General features: G+C 44.6%; 1 protein-coding gene across 3 annotated transcripts in view; it reads left to right on the top strand.

The window, feature by feature from the left end:
• The first annotated feature begins 13,895 nt into the window (after positions 1-13,895).
• The window catches only part of NOL11 (nucleolar protein 11), a 29,051-nt gene continuing 19,531 nt past the window's right edge, over positions 13,896-23,415 (top strand). For 2 of the 3 annotated variants that reach the window (XM_033183890.1, XM_033183889.1), the window contains exons 1-6: positions 13,896-14,166; positions 15,718-15,831; positions 15,945-16,001; positions 17,407-17,555; positions 18,607-18,664; positions 20,100-20,244. In XM_033183890.1, the coding sequence (XP_033039781.1) occupies positions 14,026-14,166; positions 15,718-15,831; positions 15,945-16,001; positions 17,407-17,555; positions 18,607-18,664; positions 20,100-20,244 (664 nt within the window). In that variant the 5' untranslated portion in view covers positions 13,896-14,025. The remainder of the gene's footprint in view (positions 14,167-15,717; positions 15,832-15,944; positions 16,002-17,406; positions 17,556-18,606; positions 18,665-20,099; positions 20,245-23,415) is intronic. The other variant, XM_033183892.1, reaches the window with a different exon arrangement.

Below are 23,415 nucleotides of genomic sequence, written 5' to 3'. Positions count from 1 at the left end.
GCTTTTTTTTTTTTTTTGAGACAGATTCTCCTTCTGTCGCCCAGGCTGGAGTGTAATGGCACGATCTTGACTCACTGCAACATCTGCCTCCAGGGTTCAAGCAATTCTCCCACCTCAGTCTCCCAAGTAGCTGGGATTACAGGCACGCACCACCACACTCGGTTAATTTTTGTATTTTGGTAGAGATGGAGTTTCACCATGTTGGCTGGGCTGGTCTTGAGCTCCTGACCTCAGGTGATCCACCCGCCTCAGCCTCCCAAAGTGCTGGGATTACAGGTGTGAGCCACCTCACCCGGCCCAGTGTTTACTGTTTTATTGTCAGTGTTGGGTATTTATTTTAATTATTTTGAAATAATTATAGATTCACAGGAAGTTACAAAGTATACAGGATGACCTGTACACCCTTCACCCAGCCTCCCCTGATGATAACATCTTGTATAACTAGTAGTACACCAGCCAGGCCCGGTGGCTCACACCTGTAATCCCAGAACTTTGGGAGGCCAAGGCGGGCGGATCACTTGAGGTCAGGAGTTCAAGACCAGTCTGGCCAACATGGTGAAACCCTGCCTTTACCAAAAACACAAAAAAATTAGCCAGGCATGGTGGCAGGTGCCTGCGATCCCAGTTATTCGGGAGGCTGAGGCAGGAGAATCACTTGAATCTGGGAGGTGGAGGTTGCAGTGAGCTGAGATGCCGCCATTGCACTCCAGCCTGGGCAACAGAGCAAGACTCCATCTCAAAAAAAAAAAAAAAATTCGGCCGGGCACGGTGGCTCAAGCCTGTAATCCCAGCACTTTGGGAGGCCGAGACGGGCGGATCACGAGGTCAGGAGATCGAGACCATCCTGGCTAACACGGTGAAACCCCGTCTCTACTAAAAATACAAAAAAAAAAAAAAACTAGCCGGGCGAGGTGGCGGGCACCTGTAGTCCCAGCTACTCGGGTGGCTGAGGCAGGAGAATGGCGTAAACCCGGGAGGCGGAGCTTGCAGTGAGCTGAGATCTGGCCACCGCACTCCAGCCTGGGCGACAGAGCAAGACTCTGTCTCAAAAAAAAAAAAAAAATTCAACATGAGATTTAGAAGGAACAAACAAACCAAACTATAGGAATGCTGCACTAGTAAGCAGAAGTTCTCTAATTATTAGAAAACAGATATTTCCTTGTTTTTATTTTTTTTCTTTTGAGACAGGATCTGGCTCTGTCACCCAGGCTGGAGTGCAGTGGCACAAACATGGCTCACTGCGACCTCAACCTCCCGGGCTCAAGCTATTCTCCCACCTCAGCCTCCTGAATAGCTGGGACCACAAGCACGGGCCACCACACCTGGCTAATTTTTTTAATTTTTGTAGACACCATATTGCCTAGGCTGGTCTCAAATTCCTAGGCTCAAGTGATCCTCCCACCTTGACCTCCCAAAGTGCTGATATTATAGGCATGAGCCACCACCACACCCAACGAGACCTTTTCTAGTTATTAGACAACAGACATTTTTCCAATGCTGTGTGATGCTGGACTAGTGACTTCATCCTTCTGAGCCTCTGTTTCTTCAAATGTAGCAACACTACCATTAATAACAGGTGGCACATATTAAATTTGAATGGCAAATATGTAAAAATGAGATTGTCAGTAGGTGATGGAAGCTGCGGCTGAAAAATCATGAGAAAAACAGAATGCACAGGCAAGTTTCAACAGTAGCTCTAGGCCGAGGGTAGTGGCTCATGCCTGTAATCCCAGCAATTTGGGAAGCCAAGGCAGGAGGATTACTTGAGCTCAGGAGTTTGAGAGCAGCCTGGGCAACATCGTGAGACCTCATCTCTACAAAAAGTTTAAAAATTAGCCGAACATGGTGGCATAGGCCTGTAGTCGCAGCTACTCAGGAGGCTGAGATAAGAAGATCGCTTGAGCCCAGGAGTTCAAAGCTGCAGTGAGCTATGATCGCACCACTGCACTCTAGCCTGGGAGACAGAGCAAGACCCTGTCTCAAAAATAAAAACAAAAAATAAAAAATTAAGAATAAGGTAAAATATGGTTCTGTTTGAAAAGAACTGCACAAATGAAGTCAGACCTGCAAAACCTGCTTTGTTTTCATGCATGCAAGTTGTAAAAATAATTTATGTTTTACTCCTCTAAAGACAACTAAATGAGGGTGCTTAGATCATTAAACACACACACAAAATTGGCTAATTTCAGATCATCTGGTGGGTCAATAGTGTTTTATATTCAGATTCTTTTAAGTAACATGACCTGTTATTGTCAGAATATAAAAATGTCAAAAGCTTCTCTTTTTTCTGATATACTAGTTCTAATTTGCATCTAAATGAAAAAGCTTTTTAGCATGACAAAACACCCTTGCCAAGCCGATGGACGACTTTTGAGACAGATCTGGTGAATACACAGAAGTTTAACTAAAGAGGCCAACATTTTGTTAATTGGATTTGCTAAATAATACCTACCACAGCCTCACTGAGACTCTTCGGTAATTCCTTTTATATGAAACTAAACCAAACATACCCCGAGTAGCCTACTTGTTTGAAAACAAGCATCTTCAGTTCTGGATCCAAATACGAATCAATTATTTTCAGTGTTTTGGGTAGGCTCTTTTTTCCCCTCCCCAAGCACCTTTCTTGATGCTTTAAATGAAACCCAAGGAAAAAATGGTTTAAAAAGTAAAATACCGGGCCGGGCGCGGTGGCTCAAGCCTGTAATCCCAGCACTTTGGGAGGCCGAGACGGGCGGATCACAAGGTCAGGAGATCCAGACCATCCTGGCTAATAGGTGAAACCCCGTCTCTACTAAAAAATACAAAAAACTAGCCAGGCGAGGTGGCGGGCGCCTGTAGTCCCAGCTACTCGGGAGGCTGAGGCAGGAGAATGGCGGGAACCCAGGAGGCGGAGCTTGCAGTGAGCTGAGATCCGGCCAGTGCACTCCAGCCTGGGCGACAGAGCGAGACTCCGTCTCAAAAAAAAAAAAAAAAGAAAGTAAAATACCAGGCCTGGCACAGTAGCTCACACCTGTAATCCCGGCACTTGGAGTCTGAGGCAGGAGGATCACTTGAGCTCAGGACTTCTGAGATCAGCCTGGGCAATATAGGGAGACATAGTCTCTACCAAAATAAACAAATAAATAATTTTTTAAAAAATTAGCCGGGCATGGTGAATCACACCAGTAGTCCCAGCTACTCAGGTGGCTGAGGTGTAAGGATTGTTTGAGCCAGGGAGGTTGAGGCTGCAGTGAGCCGTGACTGGGTCACTGCACTCCAGCCTGGGTGACAGAGCGACACCCTGTGTCAAAAAAAAAGGTAGAATACCTCCAAGTTTCCTTAAGGGACAATCTGAGAGGCTTTCTTCCCAGAGGAAGCCCTGAGAGCCATCAAAGGGACCTCTAAGATTTCACATAGTATTCTTCTCTTCCCTCCCAATTTTAGGCCTTTGTTTTTTTACCTTCCTCTAAATAATAGGTGGTCTCCAACTCACTCATCTGAGTTATTAATGACCCAGCCACACAATGGCTCCTTAACCATGATCTCAGCCGCCATAATGCCCGACACTGGGTCTCCAACAATTACCCTCAAACTCACCTCTCCACTCCTGGTTTTTCTGTGGTTTCCTCGCCTCCAGCGGGACAGGCGGAGCCACCTCTCCTTATTTAGTTTCCAGCAGATAAAGATGTTTTCCTGCTAACCCAAGTGGAAACTCTAAAAAGGTCTTCCTGTTGAACCATGGTCATTGGGGTTTCCGATGCAAATGTGAAGGCGGTATTGATCAGCCTTTAGCTGCACTAGGCAAGTTTACTGGCCAAGCTGAGAGCCTAGTTTCCCTGCTCAGCACTGCCACCAAGAAAATACAATCTGAGTTCAAAACAACTAGCCTTCAAACCGCCCTGAGAAACACAGCTCTTTTATGAGTGTATCATTTTGTTTTGTTTTGTTGAGACAGGTTCTCGCTCTTGTCGCCAATGATGCTAGAGTGCAGTGGTGCCTTCATAGCTCACTATAACCTTGGACTCCTGGGCTCCAGCGATCCTCCTGCCTCAGCCTCCTGAATATAAGACTATAGGCACACAGCACCTCACCCAGCTAATTAAATAAAACTTTTTTTTGTAGAGATGGGGTCTGGATAACAAAGCCCAGGCTGCTTTTGAACTCTTGGTTTCAAGCAATCCTCCCACTTTGGCGTCTCAAAGTGCTGGGATTATAAGCCTGAGCCACCAGTTTTTGTTGTTGTTTTGTTTTGTTTTGTTTCAAGACAGAGTCTCGCTCTGTCACCCAGGCTGGAGTGCAGTGGCGCAATCTTGGCTCACTGCAACCTCTGCCTCCAGGGTTCAAGCAATTCTCCTGCCTCAGCCTCCCGAGCAGCTGGGATTACAGGTGCGTGCCACCACGCCCGGCTAATTTTTTGTATTTTTAGTAGAGATGGGGTTTCACCGTGTCAGCCAGGATGGTCTCAATCTCCTGACCTCGTGTTCCGCCCGTCTCGGCCTCCCAAAGTGCTGGGATTACAGGCATGAGTCACAGCGCCCAGCCGAGCCACCAGTTTTTAATAGCAGGTTTTTAATAGCATTGATAGCTACTAATTGGATATACCTCAGGAAAGAAGTCACCTTTTCTTTGGAAACAATAAATTTAATTTTACTGGAATTGAATTAAATTTAATTCCAGAAAAAAAAAAATTCTTGACAAGAAAACACTACATAGGCCGGGCGCGGTGGCTCAAGCCTGTAATCCCAGCACTTTGGGAGGCCGAGACGGGCGGATCACGAGGTCAGGAGATCGAGACCATCCTGGCTAACACGGTGAAACCCCGTCTCTACTAAAAAATACAAAAAACTAGCCGGGCGAGGTGACGGGCGCCTGTAGTCCCAGCTACTCAGGAGGCTGAGGCAGGAGAATGGTGTAAACCCGGGAGGCGGAGCTTGCAGTGAGCTGAGATCTGGCCACTGCACTCCAGCCCGGGCGATAGAGCGAGACTCCGTCTCAAAAAAAAAAAAAAAAAAAAAGAAAACACTACACAAACTACAAAGCTTTATAAATGCATGTAGCCATTCTTTTCATTTCCAAATATTAAAATTTACATTTAAAAAAAATCTAGATAAAGCTAACATTTGCCATGAAGACAGCACCACCTCCAAAAAAATTTTAGCAGAGAATTGGAGATGTGCGTGTCAATGGCACCAAATGTCTCGCTACTTTTCTACTCCCTTGATTGCTAAGACAAAACTTAAGCAATTTATAAAAATACATTTATACAAAAAAAAAAGGTAGTCAACTAGACATTTAGGTGAAGAATAGGACCGATTTATTTGCAGGGCTGGTTGAGAAGGAGGAACTTAGGTGCATCTGTTGTCTTTCATCCACATGCACCCTCATGCAGGCTCCCGCTGGGGACATCAAGGTAAAGGATTCCCACAGCGTTGAACCGTGAGCCGAGCCCAGACCCATTTGAGCTTCTCTTCGGGCAGCAGTTCCATAAACACACTCACCAGTGCCCACCCCCATTTAGTTTAGGGGTAGAAGGGTTTAAGCAAGGCCAGGCACAATGGCCTGTGCCTGTAGTCCCAGCACTTTGGGAGGCCAAGGCAGGTGGGTCACTTGAGGTCAGGTGTTCGAGACCAGCCCGGCCAACATGGCGAAACTCCGTCTCTACTGAAAATACAAAAAGAAACAGCCAGGCGTGATGGTCAGTACTCATAATCCCAGCTTCTAGGGAGGCTGAGGCGGAGAATCGCTTGAATCCAGGAGGCAGAGGTTGCAGTGAGCTGAGATCGCACCCACTTCACTCCAGCCTGGGTGACAGAGCGAGACTCCACCTCAAAAACAAAAAAAAAAAAAGAAGAAGAAGAAGAAAAGAAGAAGGTGTTTAGACAGCCTCAAACTTCTTCAGCCCCACCCCCAACATATCGGGACAAAATATAAAGTCACTCTCTTCCTAGGCTGGACTGGGGGCTTTACCTTCAGCCTGCATTCCCTCTGTGCCCTCCCTATGAATTGGCTTTCAGGGCCGATTTCTCCTTTAATCCTCATTCCTCATTCTGGTCCTGATAGAACTTATTCTATAATCGGGTATTTTCATCTTTTACTTTTTTCTTTTCTCCCTTCCCTCTCTTCCTCCCTCCCTCGCTTCCTTCCTTCCACAATGCCTATCATGTACTAGACACTAGGAGAATAGTATAAAAGTGATCAAAAATAAATTGAGGGCCTGGTGCAGTGGCTCACACCTGTAATCCCAGCACTTTGGGAGGCTGAGGAGGGTAGATCACTTGAGGTCAGTGATCTCAGTGTTCGAGACTAGCCTGACCAATATGGTGAAACCCCACCTCTACTAAAAATACAAAAATTAGCCAGGCATGGTGGCGGGCACCTATAATCCTAGCTACTTCGGAGGCTGAGGCAGGAGAATCACTTAAATCCAGGAGGTGGAGGTTGCACTGAGCCGAGATCCTGCCATTGTACTCCAGCCTGGGCAACAAGAGTGAAACTCCGTCTCAAAAAATGAAAAAATTAAAAATTAAAAAAAAAAATCTAACCTCAGAATTTAGTAGAAATGACACATAATAATTATATAGTCACACAAATAAGCGTGTAATTGCAACTTGATACAGGGTCAATGAAGGAACGTTACATCATGCTAGGACAGCATATACCACAAGAAAAGAGGGCTGTTCAGCAGAAGCTGTGATCTAAAAGATGAGTGGCAGCTAGATGAAGGAGGAAAGGAAACAGCATGTGCACTGAGGTGGGGGGAGGGGCATAGCCTGTTCCAGGTTCTGAAGAATACAGCTTGAGTCAGAGGACAAGAGATGTCTGAAGAGGGATGAGCCAGGAAAGAATGGTAGGGGCTAGGTTTTACAAAGCCCTTATGGTTTAGCAAATAAAAATACAAGATGCCAGGTCAAATTTAATTTCAGATAAACAATGAATAATCGCATAAGACATACCTAAAAATAAAAAATTACTCATTATCGGCTGAGTGTGGTGGCTCATGCCTGTAATCCCAGCACTTTGGGAGGCCAAGGTGGGTGGATCACTTGAGGTCAGGAGTTCGACACCAGCCTGGCCAATATGGTGAAATCCTGTCTCTACTAAAAATAAAAAAATTAGCCAGGCTGTGGTGGTGCATGCCTGTAATCCCAGCTACTCGGGAGGCTGAGGTGAGAGAATTGCTTGAGCCTGGGAGGCAGAGGTTGCAGTGAGTCAAGATTGCACCACTGTACTCCAGCCTGGGTGACAGAGCAAGATTCTGTCTCAAAATAAATAAATAAATAAAATTTATTATCTGAAATTCAGATTAACTGGGCATCCTGTGGTGAATAACTGCATGGGACATACTAAAAATAAAAAATGATTCATTATCTGAAATTCAGATTAACTGGGCATCCCGTATCCTACTTGGCAACCCTATTTGCAGGCCAAGGTAAGGATTTGATTTTGCTCACATCCTGAGAATGAGGTATTAAAGGGTTTTAAGCAGGGAGTGGAATAATCGGATTTGAATTTTAATAGATCATAATGGTTACAGATTGGAAGAAGGCAATAAAGAAGCAGGGAGACCAGGGAGCAATTATTGTGGTCCAAGAAAGAGACGGGACTGGGAATGGGTGGGGGTGGGCAGTGGAGGAGAGAGGTAGACAGGTTGAGCTATGTTTAGAAGATAAAATCCACAGTACTTGGCGACCTACTCCAGTCCCACTGCTTTAGATTCCTATCATGTGCCAATGATACCTCAATCTATATCACCCGCCTGGGCTCTGCCAGGAACTCCAGCATCATATGGGATACAGCTTATTTGGCATCTCACTTAACACAGCCAAAATAGAAATTTGGGTATGGCTTTTCCAAACAACCCTTTGCATATCTCCCACTCCCCATTTCAGTAAGGAACACCCCAATCCACCTGGTCACTAAAGGTAAATGTGCCGAACATGCCTTTGATTCCTCCCTCCCTCTCACCGTCACACTCAACCCATCTGCCACCCTGTTGACTCTCCCTCCAAATCACATCCTGAATTGATCCACTTTTCCCTATCTCCGCTATCACCACCTACCACAAGCCACCATCTCTTGTATCCTCAAAATTGGTATTTCTACTTCTGCTTTTTATCCCCTATGAGCTATTCTCTGCTTGAGAGCCAGGGTGATCTTTTCAAAATAGAAATAAGACCTTAGCTTAAAACCCTTTTTTTTTTTTTTTTTAGGCCAGGCGCACTGGCTCACGCCTGTAATCCCAGCACTTTGGGAGGTTGAGGCAGGGAGATCACGAGGTCAGGAGATCAAGACCATCCTGGCCAACATGGTGAAACCCCGTCTCTACTAAAAATACAAAAATTAGCTGGGCGTGGTGGCCCGTGCCTGTAATCCCAGCTCCTCGGGAGGCCGAGGCAGGAGGATCGCTTGAACCCGGGAGGCGGAGGTTGCAGTGAGCCAAGATCATGCCAATGCACTCCAGCCTGGGTGACAGAGCCAGACTCCGTCTCAAAAAAAACAAAAACAAAAACAGAAAATAACAATTGTTCATGAGGATTTGGAGAAATTGGAACCCTTGTATACTTCTGACGAAAATGCAAAATTGTGCAGCTGCTGTGCAAAACAGCATGGTGGTTCCTCAAAAAATTAAAAACGGAATTACTATGTGATCCAGCTATCCTACTTCTTGTTATATAGCAGAAAGAACTGAAAGCACGATCTCAAAGGGATATTTGTATACCCATGTTCATAGCAGCATCATTCACAATAGCCAAGAGGAAGCAACACGACTGTCCATGGATGGAAGAATGGAGGAGCAAAATGCGGTATATCCATACAATGGAATATCAGTCAGTCTTTAAAAGGAAGGAAATTCTGACACATGATACGACAGGATGAATCTTGAAGATGTTGTGCTAAGTGAAATAAGGCAGACACAAAAGGACAAATTTTTTTTTTTTTTTTTTTGAGGCGGAGTCTCGCTCTGTTGCCGGACTGGAGTGCAGTGGCCGGATCTCAGCTCACTGCAAGCTCCGCCTCCCGGGTTTACGCCATTCTCCTGCCTCAGCCTCCCGAGTAGCTGGGACTACAGGCGCCCGCCACCTCGCCCGGCTAGTTTTTGTATTTTTAGTAGAGACGGGGTTTCACCGTGTTAGGCAGGATGGTCTTGATCTCCTGACCTCGTGATCCGCCCGTCTCGGCCTCCCAAAGTGCTGGGATTACAGGCTTGAGCCACCGCGCCCGGCCAAGGACAAATGTTTTATGATTCCATTTATCTGAGCTATGGTACTTAAAGAGTCAAATTCAGAGAGAGAGAAAGTAGAATAGTGGTTACCAGGCGCTGCAGAAGGGGGAATGGAGAGTTATTGTTTAATGGGTTCAGTTCGGGAAGATGAAAATGTTCTGGAGATGAATGGTGGTTGTGGTTGCAACACAGTGTGAATGTACTTCATGCCACAGAACTGTACACTTAAAAATGGTTAAAAGGCCGGGCCTGGTGGCTCATGCCTATAATCCCAGCACTTTGAGAGGCCCAGGTGGGTGGATCACTTGAGGTCAGGGGTTCAAGACCATCCTGGCCAATATGGCGAAATCTCGTCTCTAGTAAAAATACAAAAATTAGCTGGGTGGTGGCGGGTACCTGTAATCCCAGCTACTCAGGAGTCTGAGGCACAAGAATCGCTTGAACCTGGGAAGAGGAGGTTGCAGTGAGCCGAGATACTGCCACTGCACTGTAGCCTGGGCGATAGAGTGAGACTCAGTCTCAAAAAAAAAAAAAAAAAAAAAAAAAGGTTAACAGCCTGGTGCTGTGGCTCACACTTGTAATCCCAGCTACTAGGAAGGCCAAGGCAGGAAAGGCAGGAGGATCACTTGAGCCCAGGAGTTCAAGACCAGCCTGGACAACATAGCAAGACCTTGTCTCTTAAAAAAAAAAAAAAAAAACAGGCCAAGTCTTTGGGAGGTCGAGGCAGGCAGATCACGAGGTCAGGAGATGGAGACCATCCTAGCCAACATGGTGAAACCAGTGTCTTTACTAAAAATACAAAAAACAAAACAAAAGTTGCTAAAAAGGTTAAAAGGGCAATTTTACGTTATGTATATTTTAGCACAATAAAAAAATTTAAAATACACTCATTGGGATTTGGCACCACTGGGAGGGCGCTAACACTCGGTTGAAATGTATGCCCCAAAGGATGACAAAAGATCTTAGATTCATCCTCTCTCTCTCTGATTTTTGCTGGGCAGAAAATTTCTTCAGGGGCATATGCCTAAATTCTGATAATATCGTTCAATTATTTGCTATGGTCTGAACATTTCGCGCAAAGGTTTTTTGAGTTTCTGAAACTGAAAAACATATCTTAGAGTATCTCAGATCTTATTTAAGAATCACCACAACTTTCAAATCATATAGAGATTTGGTGGCGTACAAATATCTACCATCCACTTTCTTTGCAGAATGGTCCTTCTACAAATATTCCTTTGATGAAGCACTTACTGTACCCCATTCATGCAATGTACACGTCACCAGCTGTCAACCTTCCATGACAAATTTCTAATGGGTAACATCCTCCCTTTTGAATATGAGCAGGCTTCCCTTCCTACCCATTATATATTTAGACTCATTCATTGTATATTTATCATCTGATTCTATTCTAGGAATTGAATGTGAGAGGCGATATCTTCCCCCAGTCTTCACAGCTAGGCAGCCAAGCAGCATAAACATGACAAACAATCCAGAGAGAACATCCACAGCACACAGTAAGATGTACAGGATCACAGTTGCCTTTGAAGACCAGCCTTAAATGTCTCTAACCAGCGAGGGATTGCCAGACCCTCTTCTTGCTCAGACCCTGACGGATGCACGTCGGAAATGGAACACCTCCTGACCCATTCCTAGCTTAGGCTTGGTTGCAGGAGACTCCTAGTTCCCTTATTATAGCTTTCCAGAAAGGACTGCGATCTCCTTTAATAGTTTACCAAACTTAGACTCAAATTTACAGATGAATATGCAAGCGCAGTTCCAGCTCTGTCAACCAGGAAGTTTTACTTTCCCTTAATGGATCAAGTCCACATTCTATTTATTACCCTAGCTTGCAAAGTTAAGTGTGACTTATTCAACAAACATGTATTAAGCTCTTTGTATGGATCACGGACAATTGCTGGTGTCATGAATACGAAAATGTGAAGTGGCCAGGCGTGGTGGCTCACACCTGTAATCCCAGTACTTTGGGAGGCTGAGGCGGGTGGATCACCTGAGGTCAGAAATTCAAGACCAACCTGGCCAACGTGGTGAAACCTCGTCTCTACTAAAAATACAAAAATTAGCCAGGTGTGGTGGTGGGCGACTGTAATCCCAGCTACTCGGGAGGCTGAGACAGGAGAATTGCTTGAACCCGGGAGGTGGAGGTTGCAGGTTGCAGAAAACCGAGATTGTGCCATTGCACTCCAGCCTGGGTGACAAGAGTGAACCTCTGTCTCAAAAAAGAAAAAAAAGGCCAGGTGCAGTGGCTCACGCCTGTAATTCCAGCACTTTGGGAGGCCAAGGCGGGCAGATCATGAGGTTAGGAGATTGAGACCATCCTGGCCAACATGGTGAAACTCCATCTCTACTAAAATAGAAAAAATTAGCCAGGCGTGGTGGTGCACACCTGTAGTCCCAGCTACTCGGGAGGCTGAGGCAGGAGAATCGCTTGAACCTGGGAGGCAGAGGTTGCAGTGAGCCAAGATTGCACCACTGCACTCTAGCCTGGCAACAGAGCAAGACTCTGTCTCAAAAAAAAAAAGAAAGAAAGAAAGAAAAAAAAAGTTAAGTCAGCCAGGCACGGTGGATCACACCTGTAATCCCAGCACTTTGGGAGGCTGGGGCAGGCAGATTCCTTGAGCTCAGGAGTTCGAGACCAGCCTTGGCAACATAGCGAGACCCCATCTCAATTTTATAAATAAAAATAATTTTTTAAAAAATGTGAAGTCATTCATCAACCAGCAGTACATTTCTGCTGAGTGCCTACTAAGTGCTAGGAAATGGGGATGCAAGGGTGAATATGACAGACAGGAACCCTTTAACGGAAAGAAGCTTATGACATAGTTGGGGAGACTCAGTGGGTGAGTAAACAAATTTTTAAAAAATTACAAACTATGATTAAAAAGGAAACAAATAGGTTGCTGAGTTTACGAAATGAAGAACAAGGCTTATTTTAGGCATGGCAGAAAGAAAAGCCTTTGCTACCAATGGTGCCCTCATCACCTCTCACCTGATAACTACAGTAACTGTGACTTCCAGGACATCCCCCTGTTGGTGCCCCAGGGGCACTTGCTACTGAGAATGCTCTTATCTTAGTTAACTGCATGATTAACTCCCTCCCATTCTTCATGTCACTCCTCAAAAGATACCCTTGGGCCAGGCACTGTGGCTCTGTAACCCCAGCACTCCAGGAGGCCAAGGTGGGAGGACCATGTCAGCCCAGGAGTTCAAGGTTAGCCTGGGCAATATGGTGAAACCTCATCTCTACAAAAAAATACAAAAATTAGCTGGGCACGGTGGTGCGTGTCTGTAGTCCCAGCTACTCGGGAGGCTGAGATGGGAGGATAACTTAAGTCCAGGAAGCAGAGATTGCAGTGAGTTGAGACTGCATCACTACACTCCAGCCTGGGCAATAGAGTGAGACCCCGTCTCAAAAAAAAAAAAAAAAAGACATCCTCTCAAGGAGGCCTGTGGTCATCCTAGTTAAAATTTCACATACACAGACCACTCCTTCCTCCCCCACACATCCACACTTTATCTCCCCCTTCTGAGCTTAATGTTTTTCTTCTTACCACCTATCACAAAAGTAAGTTATGAAGCATAATAATAAACTACATCCTCCTGATCTCACAACCCAGCCTAAAAATTAAAAGATTATCAGAGTTCAAGATCATCCTGGGCAACAAAGCGAGACTCCATGTCTGCAAAAAATACAAAAATTAGCCGGATGCGGTGATGGATGCCTGTAGTCCCAGTTATTCGGGAGGCTGAAGCAGGAGGATTGCTTTATTTAGCCCAAGAGTTAGAGGCTGCAGTGAGCCATAATGCCACTACTTTTGAACAACAAAAGACCTACTAGCTTTATAAAAATTGACTCTGTTTGATTCCTTCACAGTAGCTGAATATTCTCCTTCTGCCCATGTTGTCATGTTGGGGCAATGAGAAACACCACACATGGCGATCTGGTGGATGCTCAAATCTAAACCGAGGCACTTTGTCACACTGGGTACATTTGATTAGTAATTGTCTATTAAACGGTTTCTCCCTAAGAACATCACAATTTATCTTTATTCATTTATTTAACATTATTGATTTAATCTGCCATGCTTATCTTAGAAACATACATTTCTCTCGGAAACAAAAATTTTGCCAAAAATCGCACAGGGGACCTTCAACTTCACCTTCATCAAACTAGTCTGAATTTCCTGTGAGCTGAGGAAAGACTTTACCCACGGGGGCTAAGAGAAGGGGAGTCAGAGAACTCAGAAGGCCTGAAAGACTGAAGAGACTGGAGATCTCTACAGGGTTCCAAGAAACTTGGTAGGAATTAAGTATTTCACGTAGGAACAGTACGTTATCGGGCGTTTACCTACAGAGATAAATATTTTTTCTTTGGCAGATCGTTCCACAAGGCCGTGGGAGGAATTCCTGGGGAGTTCCCTTAGAATTAAAAAAAAAAATCTACTTTATTTATATTCGACCACTCCGTAGACCCACCCCACAGTCTCAGAAAACCCCAACTAGAACGGCAGGCAGCCGACTCAGAACCCAGTAAGCAACACTTCCGCGCCTACCCTACCCCTTCCCGGAGCACATCCGGGACTCGGGGAGGTGTGGTCTCTGGAGGCGGAGTCTGGCGCAAGCTGGCCCCGCCCACCTGGCTGAATCCACAGTCACGCTCGCTCCTTCTGCCCGCCAGGGGTCGCAGGCTGCGAGAGCAGGTTCCTGGTTTGGCAAACACTCGCCCCCTCAGGCTTGTTCATTCTCGCGAGAGAAAGCGCGAGGCCTGCCGGGAGGGAGCGCGGCCGTACTTAGGTTTGCTCAAAATGGCAGCGCTGGAGGAAGAATTCACGTTGTCTTCGATAGTCCTGAGCGCCGGGCCTGAAGGACTCCTAGGCGTGGAGCAGAGCGACGAAACAGACCAGTTTCTAGTGACAGACAGCGGCAGGACAGTCATCCTCTATAAGGTGAAAGCAGTAGGATTGGGAGCTCCCCGACTGCCTTCTCGTCCCTTTCTGAGCGCGGAGCTCGAGCTGGAGTTTCTCACAGCTTCAGAAAGAGATCGTGGAGAAGGGTTAACAGAGAGCCGGCTGGGCCTGTCGGGGACGCTGAGTGAGGTCTAGAATCTGGCTTGCTTGCTTTCCTGTAAAGGCGTATTTCCGACTTGCAAGGGCAGAGCGGCTGAGTGCACGTGGGTTAGACTCGGAAAAGAAAGAGAACCTGTGCTTTTGCTTCGGAACTGGCGGAGATGGTATTGCTAAGATTCCCTCCTGGGGTCTTTATCATCTTAGCTGCCCGCGGGAGGATGGAACGGAGATTGGTTGGGCGGGATAGGATGACACTGACAAGAGTGGGAATAGTGGTTTAGCCCTGTGTCTACACTTCACACCCCTCTCTTTGTAGGGAGGGACAATTTTAGAGGGTGAGGGACTTTCTTGATAGCTCGGTAAGAATCTTGACTCCAAGTGGCTTGTCTGTTGGCATCTCTGGTTCACGCTGTGCATCCTGGAGTTGCGTCCCAGGAAAATCTGCAAGTCCTGCCCCCATTTCAGCCTAAAGCCTGATAGGGAACACTTCCTAAGCTTGCTTTTGGTGGTCGCATGGAAAGCAGTTACTTTTATCTGGGCTGCTGAACATAGTTTTCTATGTTTTAAAGAAGTTAGCTATCTGCTTTGACGTTTCGAGAACGGGTTGCCAACAGCTCCCTGTACTGTTTTGACTCTGCTGACTCTTGGGTTTTACTTGGGCTGTCAAGTACGTTTACAGTTTTGCAGTTCCTACATAGGAATACAGCGACTGATTGGAATTGGATAGACATGATCCCAGATGTCTACTTAATTTCCCATGCCTCTATTCAGAGGCATAATATAATCAATTTTAAATGTACTATTGTTTTTTAACAAAGGGTTGTTTATTTACTTATTTAGGAACGTAGTTATATTTTCATTTTAACTACCCTTTTAAAGTTTTGGCCGGGCGCGGTGGCTCACGCCTGTAATCCCAGAACTTTGGGAGCCCGAGGTGGGTGGGTCACTTGAGGTTCAGGAGTTCGAGACCAGCCAGGCCAACATGGCGAAATGCTGTCTCTACTAAAAATACAAAAATTAGCCGGACTCGGTGGCGTGCGCTTGTAATTCCAGGGCTTTGGGAGGCCGAGGTGGATGGAGCGCCGTGGCGCAGTCTCGGCTCACTGCAATCCCTGCCTCCTGGGTTCAAGCGATTCTCCTGCCTCAGCCTCCGGAATAACTGGGGTTACAGGCGCACGCCACCACGCCTGGCTAATTTTTGTATTTTTGGTAGAGACAGGGTTTCACCATGTTGGTCAGGTTGGTCTTGAACTCTTGACCTTGTGATTCGCCCACCTTGACCTCTCAAAGTGCTGGAATTAGAGGCGTGAGCCACTGCAACCGGCCAGTAAATTTTTTAAATGCTGTCATTTTAATGGTTTCTTTTATTGATTATAAATTTAATTGCTTTTAATATTTGACTTAATATTGTATTTATCTTAATTTCATTAGGTTTCTGATCATAAACCCTTGGGGAGCTGGTCAGTGAAACAAGGTCAAATTATAACATGTCCAGCTGTGTGCAACTTTCAAACAAGAGAGTATATTGTTGTACATGATAATAAGGTGAGTTTTAAAACTTTAATATATACAACGTAAATGTTGATTATTAACTATTTGTATTTATTATATGTAAATGGAGAATAGAATAGTTTTTAACTAGTATGTTTTGATTTAAGGTTTTAAGAATATGGAATAATGAAGATGTAAACCTGGATAAAGTGTTTAAAGCTACAGTAAGTGTTTGAATTTTCCAACATATTTATTTAGCTTATTGGTGAATTAGAATCATTCATAATAAAGTATGTGTTATTTGTTTTAATACTTCTGGGAAAATAAGCTTAAGGTCCTTATGAGGTTTTCATTCCAGTTATCTTACAGTGTATCTTGGTAACATGTCTCCGTGAGTTAAGGAGATGAGGATTTATATAATTCATGAATGAGAAATTTACACTTATTTCCATGAGTTTGGATGTTTGGAGTATGTCTTTTGTGAGCGCAAAATGAACTTCCTGTACCCTTTCTTAGAATAGGTAGACCCTGCAAGTTTCATGTATTGTACATTTTTAAGAGTGGCATATAATACAGTAAAAAATCAAATCAAAAGATGACTAGCTGTGTATGTTCTACTAATGACCTAGAGTGTGTGCATTTTTTCTTACTTATAAAATGAGTATCTTAAACTAGGTTAATCTTGAAAGTTCTTTCCAGTTCTAAATGTCTAAATATAGTTGGCACATTTTAGAAGTGGCTCACAAGAGGGCTAATTCAGATATAATGCAGTTGTTGCCTGGATCCTTGAAACTTCTAGCCAGCTAGCTGTGCTGTTCCCTGGCTCCAGTCTTTTCATTTACCTTGAAATTTATAACATAATCCTGAATTTTAAACAGTGGGGGTTTATTTGTTGTTGTTTTCCTCACACACAGTGTTAACTGCTTTTTCTGGAATTGCGGGCTGTAGTTTTAATTGTGGCATCAGTTATTATCTAACACCAGAATTGCATGTACCTCTGCATGAATGGCTTATTTGTATCTTCCCCATTTTTAAGAAACGCAGGTTTTAGTCTAACCTCTAGTAGTCACAATGAGTAAACCAAAAATGAACTTACAGATTAAAGATGGGACTAGGTGGAGAGGATAAGAGAAAAAGTTAAGACTTCTAAATGTGTTTTGTGTTGTAGGTCAGATTTTGGAACCATACATAGTTACACAGCAAAACTAAATCAAAATGAAAACAAAGCAGTCACTTAAAAAGAAGCCTCCGCGGCTGGGCGTGGTGGTTTAAGCCTGTAATCCCAGCACTTTGGGAGGCCGAGGAGGGCGGATCACGAGGTCAGGAGATTGAGACCATCCTGGCTAACACGGTGAAACCCCGTCTCTACTAAAAATACAAAAAAATTACCCGGGCGTGGTGGCGGATGCCTGTAGTCCCACGTACTTAGGAGGCTGAGGCAGAAGGATGGCGTGAACCCAGGAGGCGGAGCTTGCAGTAAGCCGAGATCGCATCACTGCACTCCAGCCTGGGCGACAGAGCGAGGCTCCGTCTCAAAAAAAAAAAAAGCCTTCTCTAAATATCATTATCTTATTATATTAGGTATAAACTGTTTTAGAATTAAAATTAAAATTTTGTATGTTCTTCCAGTTGTCAGCTGAAGTATATAGGATACTTTCAGTGCAAGGGACAGAACCCTTGGTGCTCTTCAAGGAAGGTGCTGTTCGTGGTTTAGAGGCCTTGCTTGCAGACCCCCAGCAGAAAATTGAAACTGTAATCTCTGATGAAGAAGTGATTAAGTAAGTACCAGTACTTGTAAGTAAATTTATCAAAATAAAAATGCACTGAACATTTTTTTGCCTTGTTCAAAAGTATTTTGGTTATAATGAAAGTAACCTAATTAAAAGTCACTTATAAGACATTGACTAAAATAACGTCCCAAAAAGCCTCTGAGCATGATGATTGCAGAAACCATAGAGTCATATGAGGTCTTGACAGAAATGGATACTCAGTTATCTGAGGATGAAATGGGTTATCCCAAAAGACCAAAATCTTTTTGTTTCTATCATATTGCCCTGACTACCAAGCCCCCATCCTTGTCCCCTGGCTAAAAGTACATCATGTTAGTGAAATCGTGGTGTGTGTTAAGACCTCTGCATTCCCAGATTCTGAAATAAAACTGGAAAAATGACTCATCAAGGGATAGAAGGACACTTCATGATTTCACGTCTTTCTGATCCTCTTTATTTCATCACATTTCCTGTTCATTGACTTGTTTTCTCCAGGTCCACCTGGTAGAAACTCATTTTCTAAAAGTCAGAGTTCAGACTGGTACTTACAACGTGGACAGTAACCAGTTATATATTAGACTGACCTGATGAATATCTCTAAGGTGTGAACAACTGTTTTGAGGGAAATCTTTGGAGGATTTGAGCTCTAGTTGCCGCTTTGCCACAAACCGTGCAGCCAATAACCATGCCTCAGCTTCCTCTGTATTGAGATCTTAATGTTTTCCTCAGAACATGAGTCCCAAAAGTAACTCTGAAAAAAATGAGGTAGGGGAGTCAATTTAATTTTGGGAAGCACTGCATCTCCCCTCTTGGAACTTTAAAATTCACATTATCATCTGGGGAGTTCAACAACCTGCATTTAATCCAGAGCTGCATTTGACAAACACGTATTCCTTGTGGTGTATGTTTCAAAACGCCAAATTAAGTGTTCTCTGATGTCTCTCTGGTTCTAAAAAATATTTAATGAAAACATTGATTAAATGTTGATTGATATGTGTCTCCCAGCTGGTGATTTTTGCATTATATAATTTTTCTTTTTTCTTTTTTTTTTTTTTTGTAGATGGACAAAATTTTTCATAGTATTCAGGCATCCTGTTTTAATTTTTATTACTGAAAAAGTAAGTGATATCTTCAATTCCTGGCCCATTTTGTGAAATTTCTTTTAAAAAAAAATTTTTTTTTTAGAGATAGGGTCTTGCCCTGTCCCCCAGGCTTGAGAGCAGTAGTGCCGTGATGGTTTACTGCAGCCTCAACCTCCTGGCTCAAGCAATCCTCCCACCTCAGCCTGCTGAGTTGCCGAGTAGCTGGGACCACAGGCATGCACTACCATCCTGGCTTATGTTTTATTTTTTGTAGAGACAGGGTCTCACGGTGTTGCCCAGGCTGACCTCAAACTCCTTGGGCTCAAGGGATCCTCCTGCCTTGGCCTTTTAAAGTCCTGGGATTACAGGTGTGAGCCACTGAGCCCAGCTGTGAAATTTCAAAACATTTATTGATTGATTGATTGATTGATTGATTGAGACAGAGTTTCACTCCTGTTGCTCTTGTTGCCCAGCCTGGAGTGCAGTGGCGTTATCTCGGCTCACCACAACCTCCTCCTCCCGGGTTCAAGTGATTCTCCTGCCTCAGCCTCCCTAGTAGCTGGGATTACAGGCATGCACCACCACACCCAACTAATTTTGTATTTTTTGTAGAAACGGAGTTTCTCCAAGTTGGTCAGGCTGGTCTTGAACTCCCGACCTCAGGTGATCTGCCCACCTCAACCTCCAAGAGTACTAGGATTACAGGCGTAAGCCACTGTGCCCGGTGCAAAACCATTATTTTTTGAATTAAAATGGGACTGCTTATTCTCTCAGAATATCTCTAATTTTTTTTACTTTTTATTTTTTATTTTGTTTTGAGATGGAGTCTTGTTCTGTCACCCACGCTGGAGTGCAGTGGCACGATCTCAGCGCACTGCAACCTCCGCCTCCCGTGTTCAAGTGATTCTCCTTCCTCAGCTTCCCAAGTAGCTGGGACTACAGGCGCCCACCACCACGCCTGACTAATTTTTGTATTTTTAGTAGAGACGGTGTTTTACCATATTGATCAGGCTGGTCTCGAGCTCCTGACCTTGTGATCTACCCACCTCGGCCTCCCAAAGTGCTGGGATTAGAGGCATGAACCACCACGTCCAGCCTGTAACTTTTTTATAATCTTTTGAATTTAAGGCTGGGTGTGGTGACCTCATCTCTATTAAAAAAAAAAAAAAAATACTGGAGCATGACAACACACACCTGTATTCCCGGATATTCGGGAGGCCAAGGTGGGAGGATTGCTTGAGCCTGGGAAGTGGAGGTTGCAGTGAGCCGAGATCACACCACAGTAGTCCGGCCTGGGCCACAGAGCAAGACCCTGTCTGAAAACAAACAAATAAATTTAATTGGATAAGATGTTTTTAAGTACTCATTGATGTAATTAGAATGGGGTGACAATTTCTGGTTTGACATATGTTAAAATACTTGGTTGAAATGGGAATATTTATAAAATAACCTTTTTTTTTTTGTTTTGCAGCATGGAAATTACTTTGCTTACGTGCAAATGTTTAACTCACGTATCTTAACCAAATATACACTCTTACTTGGACAAGATGGAAACTCTGTTATAGAGAGTTTTACTGCATCTGTAGATCGGAAATTCATCTCTTTGATGTCATTAAGTAAGTTTTCTTTCTTTGAACTTTCAGAGATTATAAATAGGGGAATGTTATCAGATAATGTCTGTTTTTGAATCTTAGACTTTGTGAAGCATTCAGTTACAGCCATTTCTGTGCTTCCTTACAGCATTCATGCCTTCACTTTTTTTTGAGATGGAATCTCGCTCTGTTGCCCAGGCTGGAGTACAGTGGCACAACCTCTGCTCACTGCAGCCTCTGCCTCCCGGACTCAAACAATTCTCCTGTCTCAGCCTCCTGAGTAGCTGGGATTACAGGTGCCCACCACCACATCCGGCTAATTTTTGTATTTTTAGTAGAGACAGGGTTTCACCATGTTGGCTAGGCTGGTCTCAAACTCTTGACCTCAGGTAATCTGCCTGCCTTGGCCTCCCAAAGTGCTGGGATTACAGGCGTGAGCCACCTTGTCCGGCCCATACATTTGCCTTTTGTACTTTGCATGTCTGGCCATGCATTAAATCAGTGATCCTGTGTTTTGAGGGCCTATTGAAGTACTTTAGGTATAGTATCCTTTTCTAACATTGCTTTGTACATTTTATGTCAAAATTCACCATGAGCTGGCCGGGCATGGTGGCTCACGCCTGTAATCCCAACACTTTGGGAGGCCGAGGTAGGTGGATCACGAGGTCAGGAGATCGAGACTGTCCTGGCTAACACGATAAAACCCCGTCTACTAAAAATACAAGAAATTAGCTGGGCGTGGTGGCGGGCGCCTGTAGTCCCAGCTACACGGGAGGCTGAGGCAGGAGAATGGCGTAAACCTGGGAGGCGGAGCTTGCAGTAAGCTGAGATCCGGCCACTGCACTCCAGCCCGGGCGACAGAGCAAGACTCTGTCTCAAAAAAAAAAAAAAAAAAAAAATTACCATAAGCGATAAGTAACAATACCAATGAAAACGAAAAATCACCTTCGCCGGGCGCGGTGGCTCAAGCCTGTAATCCCAGCACTTTGGGAGGCCGAGACGGGTGGATCGTGAGGTCAGGAGATCGAGACCAACCTAGCTAACACGGCGAAGCCCCGTCTCTACTAAAAAATACAAAAAACTAGCCGGGCGAGTTGGCGGGCGCCTGTAGTCCCAGCTACTTGGGAGGCTGAGGCAGGAGAATGGCGTAAACCTGGGAGGCGGAGCTTGCAGTGAGCTGAGATCCGGCCACTGCACTCCAGCCTGGGCCACAGAGCGAGACTCCGTCTCAAAAAAAAAAAAGAAAAATTACCTTTTAGCTGATAAGGCCCAGATTCTTTGAGAGTGTAGTTAGTGAACCATAAACTATGCTTGGCATTGAATGGCCCCTCTGCTCCTTTTTTCCAACCATTAGATTTAGTGTGCCCTTCCTTGAATAGTGACTGAGACAGATGGGCAAAAGGAGACTAACAGCAAGCTTTGGCCCATGCCACTTGTTTTTTATTATAGATTGTAATGCCTTAGAGTCTACCTTTATGAAATGGTCTAAAGTATAACCCCAGTCTTAGGCCTCTAGGGTAGGGAAGAAAAAAAAAAGTCTTTGCAGTACCCTCTCCCCTCCACCCTTCATGGCTGCTTTTGAAGTTGTTCTGAGAAAGAAGGAGAAAAAACAAGAGCAATACATAGGAAACATTTCCATATTATCACAATTAAAAATCTTTGTGAAGTTTTTCAGTGTGCAAATGTTTGCAGTGGCTATTTTTTTTTTTTTTGAGACGGAGTCTCGCTCTGTCACCCAGGCTGGAGTGCAGTGGCCGGATCTCAGCTCACTGCAAGCTCCGCCTCCCGGGTTCACGCCATTCTCCTGCCTCAGCCTCCCAAGTAGCTGGGACTACAGGCGCCTGCCAACACGCCCGGCTAGTTTTTTGTATTTTTTAGTAGAGACGAGGTTTCACCATGTTAGCCAGGATGGTCTCGATCTCCTGACCTCGTGATCCGCCCGCCTCGGCCTCCCAAAGTGCTGGGATTACAGGCTTGAGCCACCGCGCCCGGCCTACAGTGGCTATTTTTTAAAAGGCTCCTATCATTTTCATGTCTTGGGGGTTATTGGAATGTACTTAATGTTTAGCTTAATGAACTTTGAAGGGAGGAAGTGTGAGCCAAAGAGCCATATAAATCTTTATGTAACAATAGGTAGAACCACATGAAACTGCCAAAATTCAGTTGGCCCACAAGAAAGAGCAATTTCATAAGGTTTTCAGGGTTATTAGATAGGAAGAATTATAATAGAATAAGCACGGTGGCTCACACCTGTAATCCCGGCACTTTAGGAGACTGAGGCAGGAGGATTGCTTGAGCCCAGGAGTTGGAGACCAGCCTGGGCAACATAGCGAGACCCTATCTCTAAAAGAAAATTTTTTTTTTTTTTTTTTTTTTTTTTTTTTTGAGACGGAGTCTCGCTCTGTCACCCAAGCTGGAGTGCACTGGCCAGATCTCAGCTCACTGCAAGCTCCGTCTCCCGGGTTCACGCCATTCTCCTGCCTCAGCCTCCCGAGTAGTTGGGACTACAGGCGCCCGCCACCTCGCCCGGCTAGTTTTTTGTATTTTTTAGTAGAGACGGGGTTTCATCATGTTAGCCAGGATGGTCTCGATCTCCTGACCTTGTGATCCGCCCGCCTCGGCCTCCCAAAGTGCTGGGATTACAGGCTTGAGCCACCGCGCCCGGCCAAAGAAAATTTTTTTTAATTAGCTGGGTGAGGTGTGTGCACCTGTAGTCCCAGCTATTTGGGAGGCTGACGTGGAAAGATAGATCACTTGAGCCCAGTAGGTTCAGGCTACAGTGAGCATGATCACACCACTGCACTATGGTCTTGGGTCACAGAGTGAGATCCTGTCTCACAAAAACAAACAAAAAAGAAATGTAATGTCTAGACCAGATGCTAATTACTTTCTAATGAGGGATACATCCTTTTAGGGACTAGATGATCTGTATTCTAGGCAGTCTCCCTTAATATTTTGTTATTGCAGATATTTAGAGTTTGTATTTCTTGACTATTACATTTCTTACTGAGATTTTTATTAATAATACTCCTTTCCCCAGTTTAAATTTGTAGTATTCTTTAAGAGAAAGCACCGTGAGGGGATTGTTTATTTTTCTGGTTGGCTCTTTTATCAAATTGGTAAAATCTTATAAACAACCTAGTACATTTAACTATGCTAGATATAGAAATATCCTTCAGTAACCAACAACAAACG

This window comes from Trachypithecus francoisi, unplaced genomic scaffold, assembly GCF_009764315.1.
Source record: "Trachypithecus francoisi isolate TF-2019V2 unplaced genomic scaffold, Tfra_2.0 Lachesis_group20, whole genome shotgun sequence".
NCBI lineage: Eukaryota > Metazoa > Chordata > Mammalia > Primates > Cercopithecidae > Trachypithecus > Trachypithecus francoisi.
The sequence above is the reverse complement of the archived record's forward strand: the minus strand, read 5'-3'. Positions and strand labels throughout refer to the sequence as shown.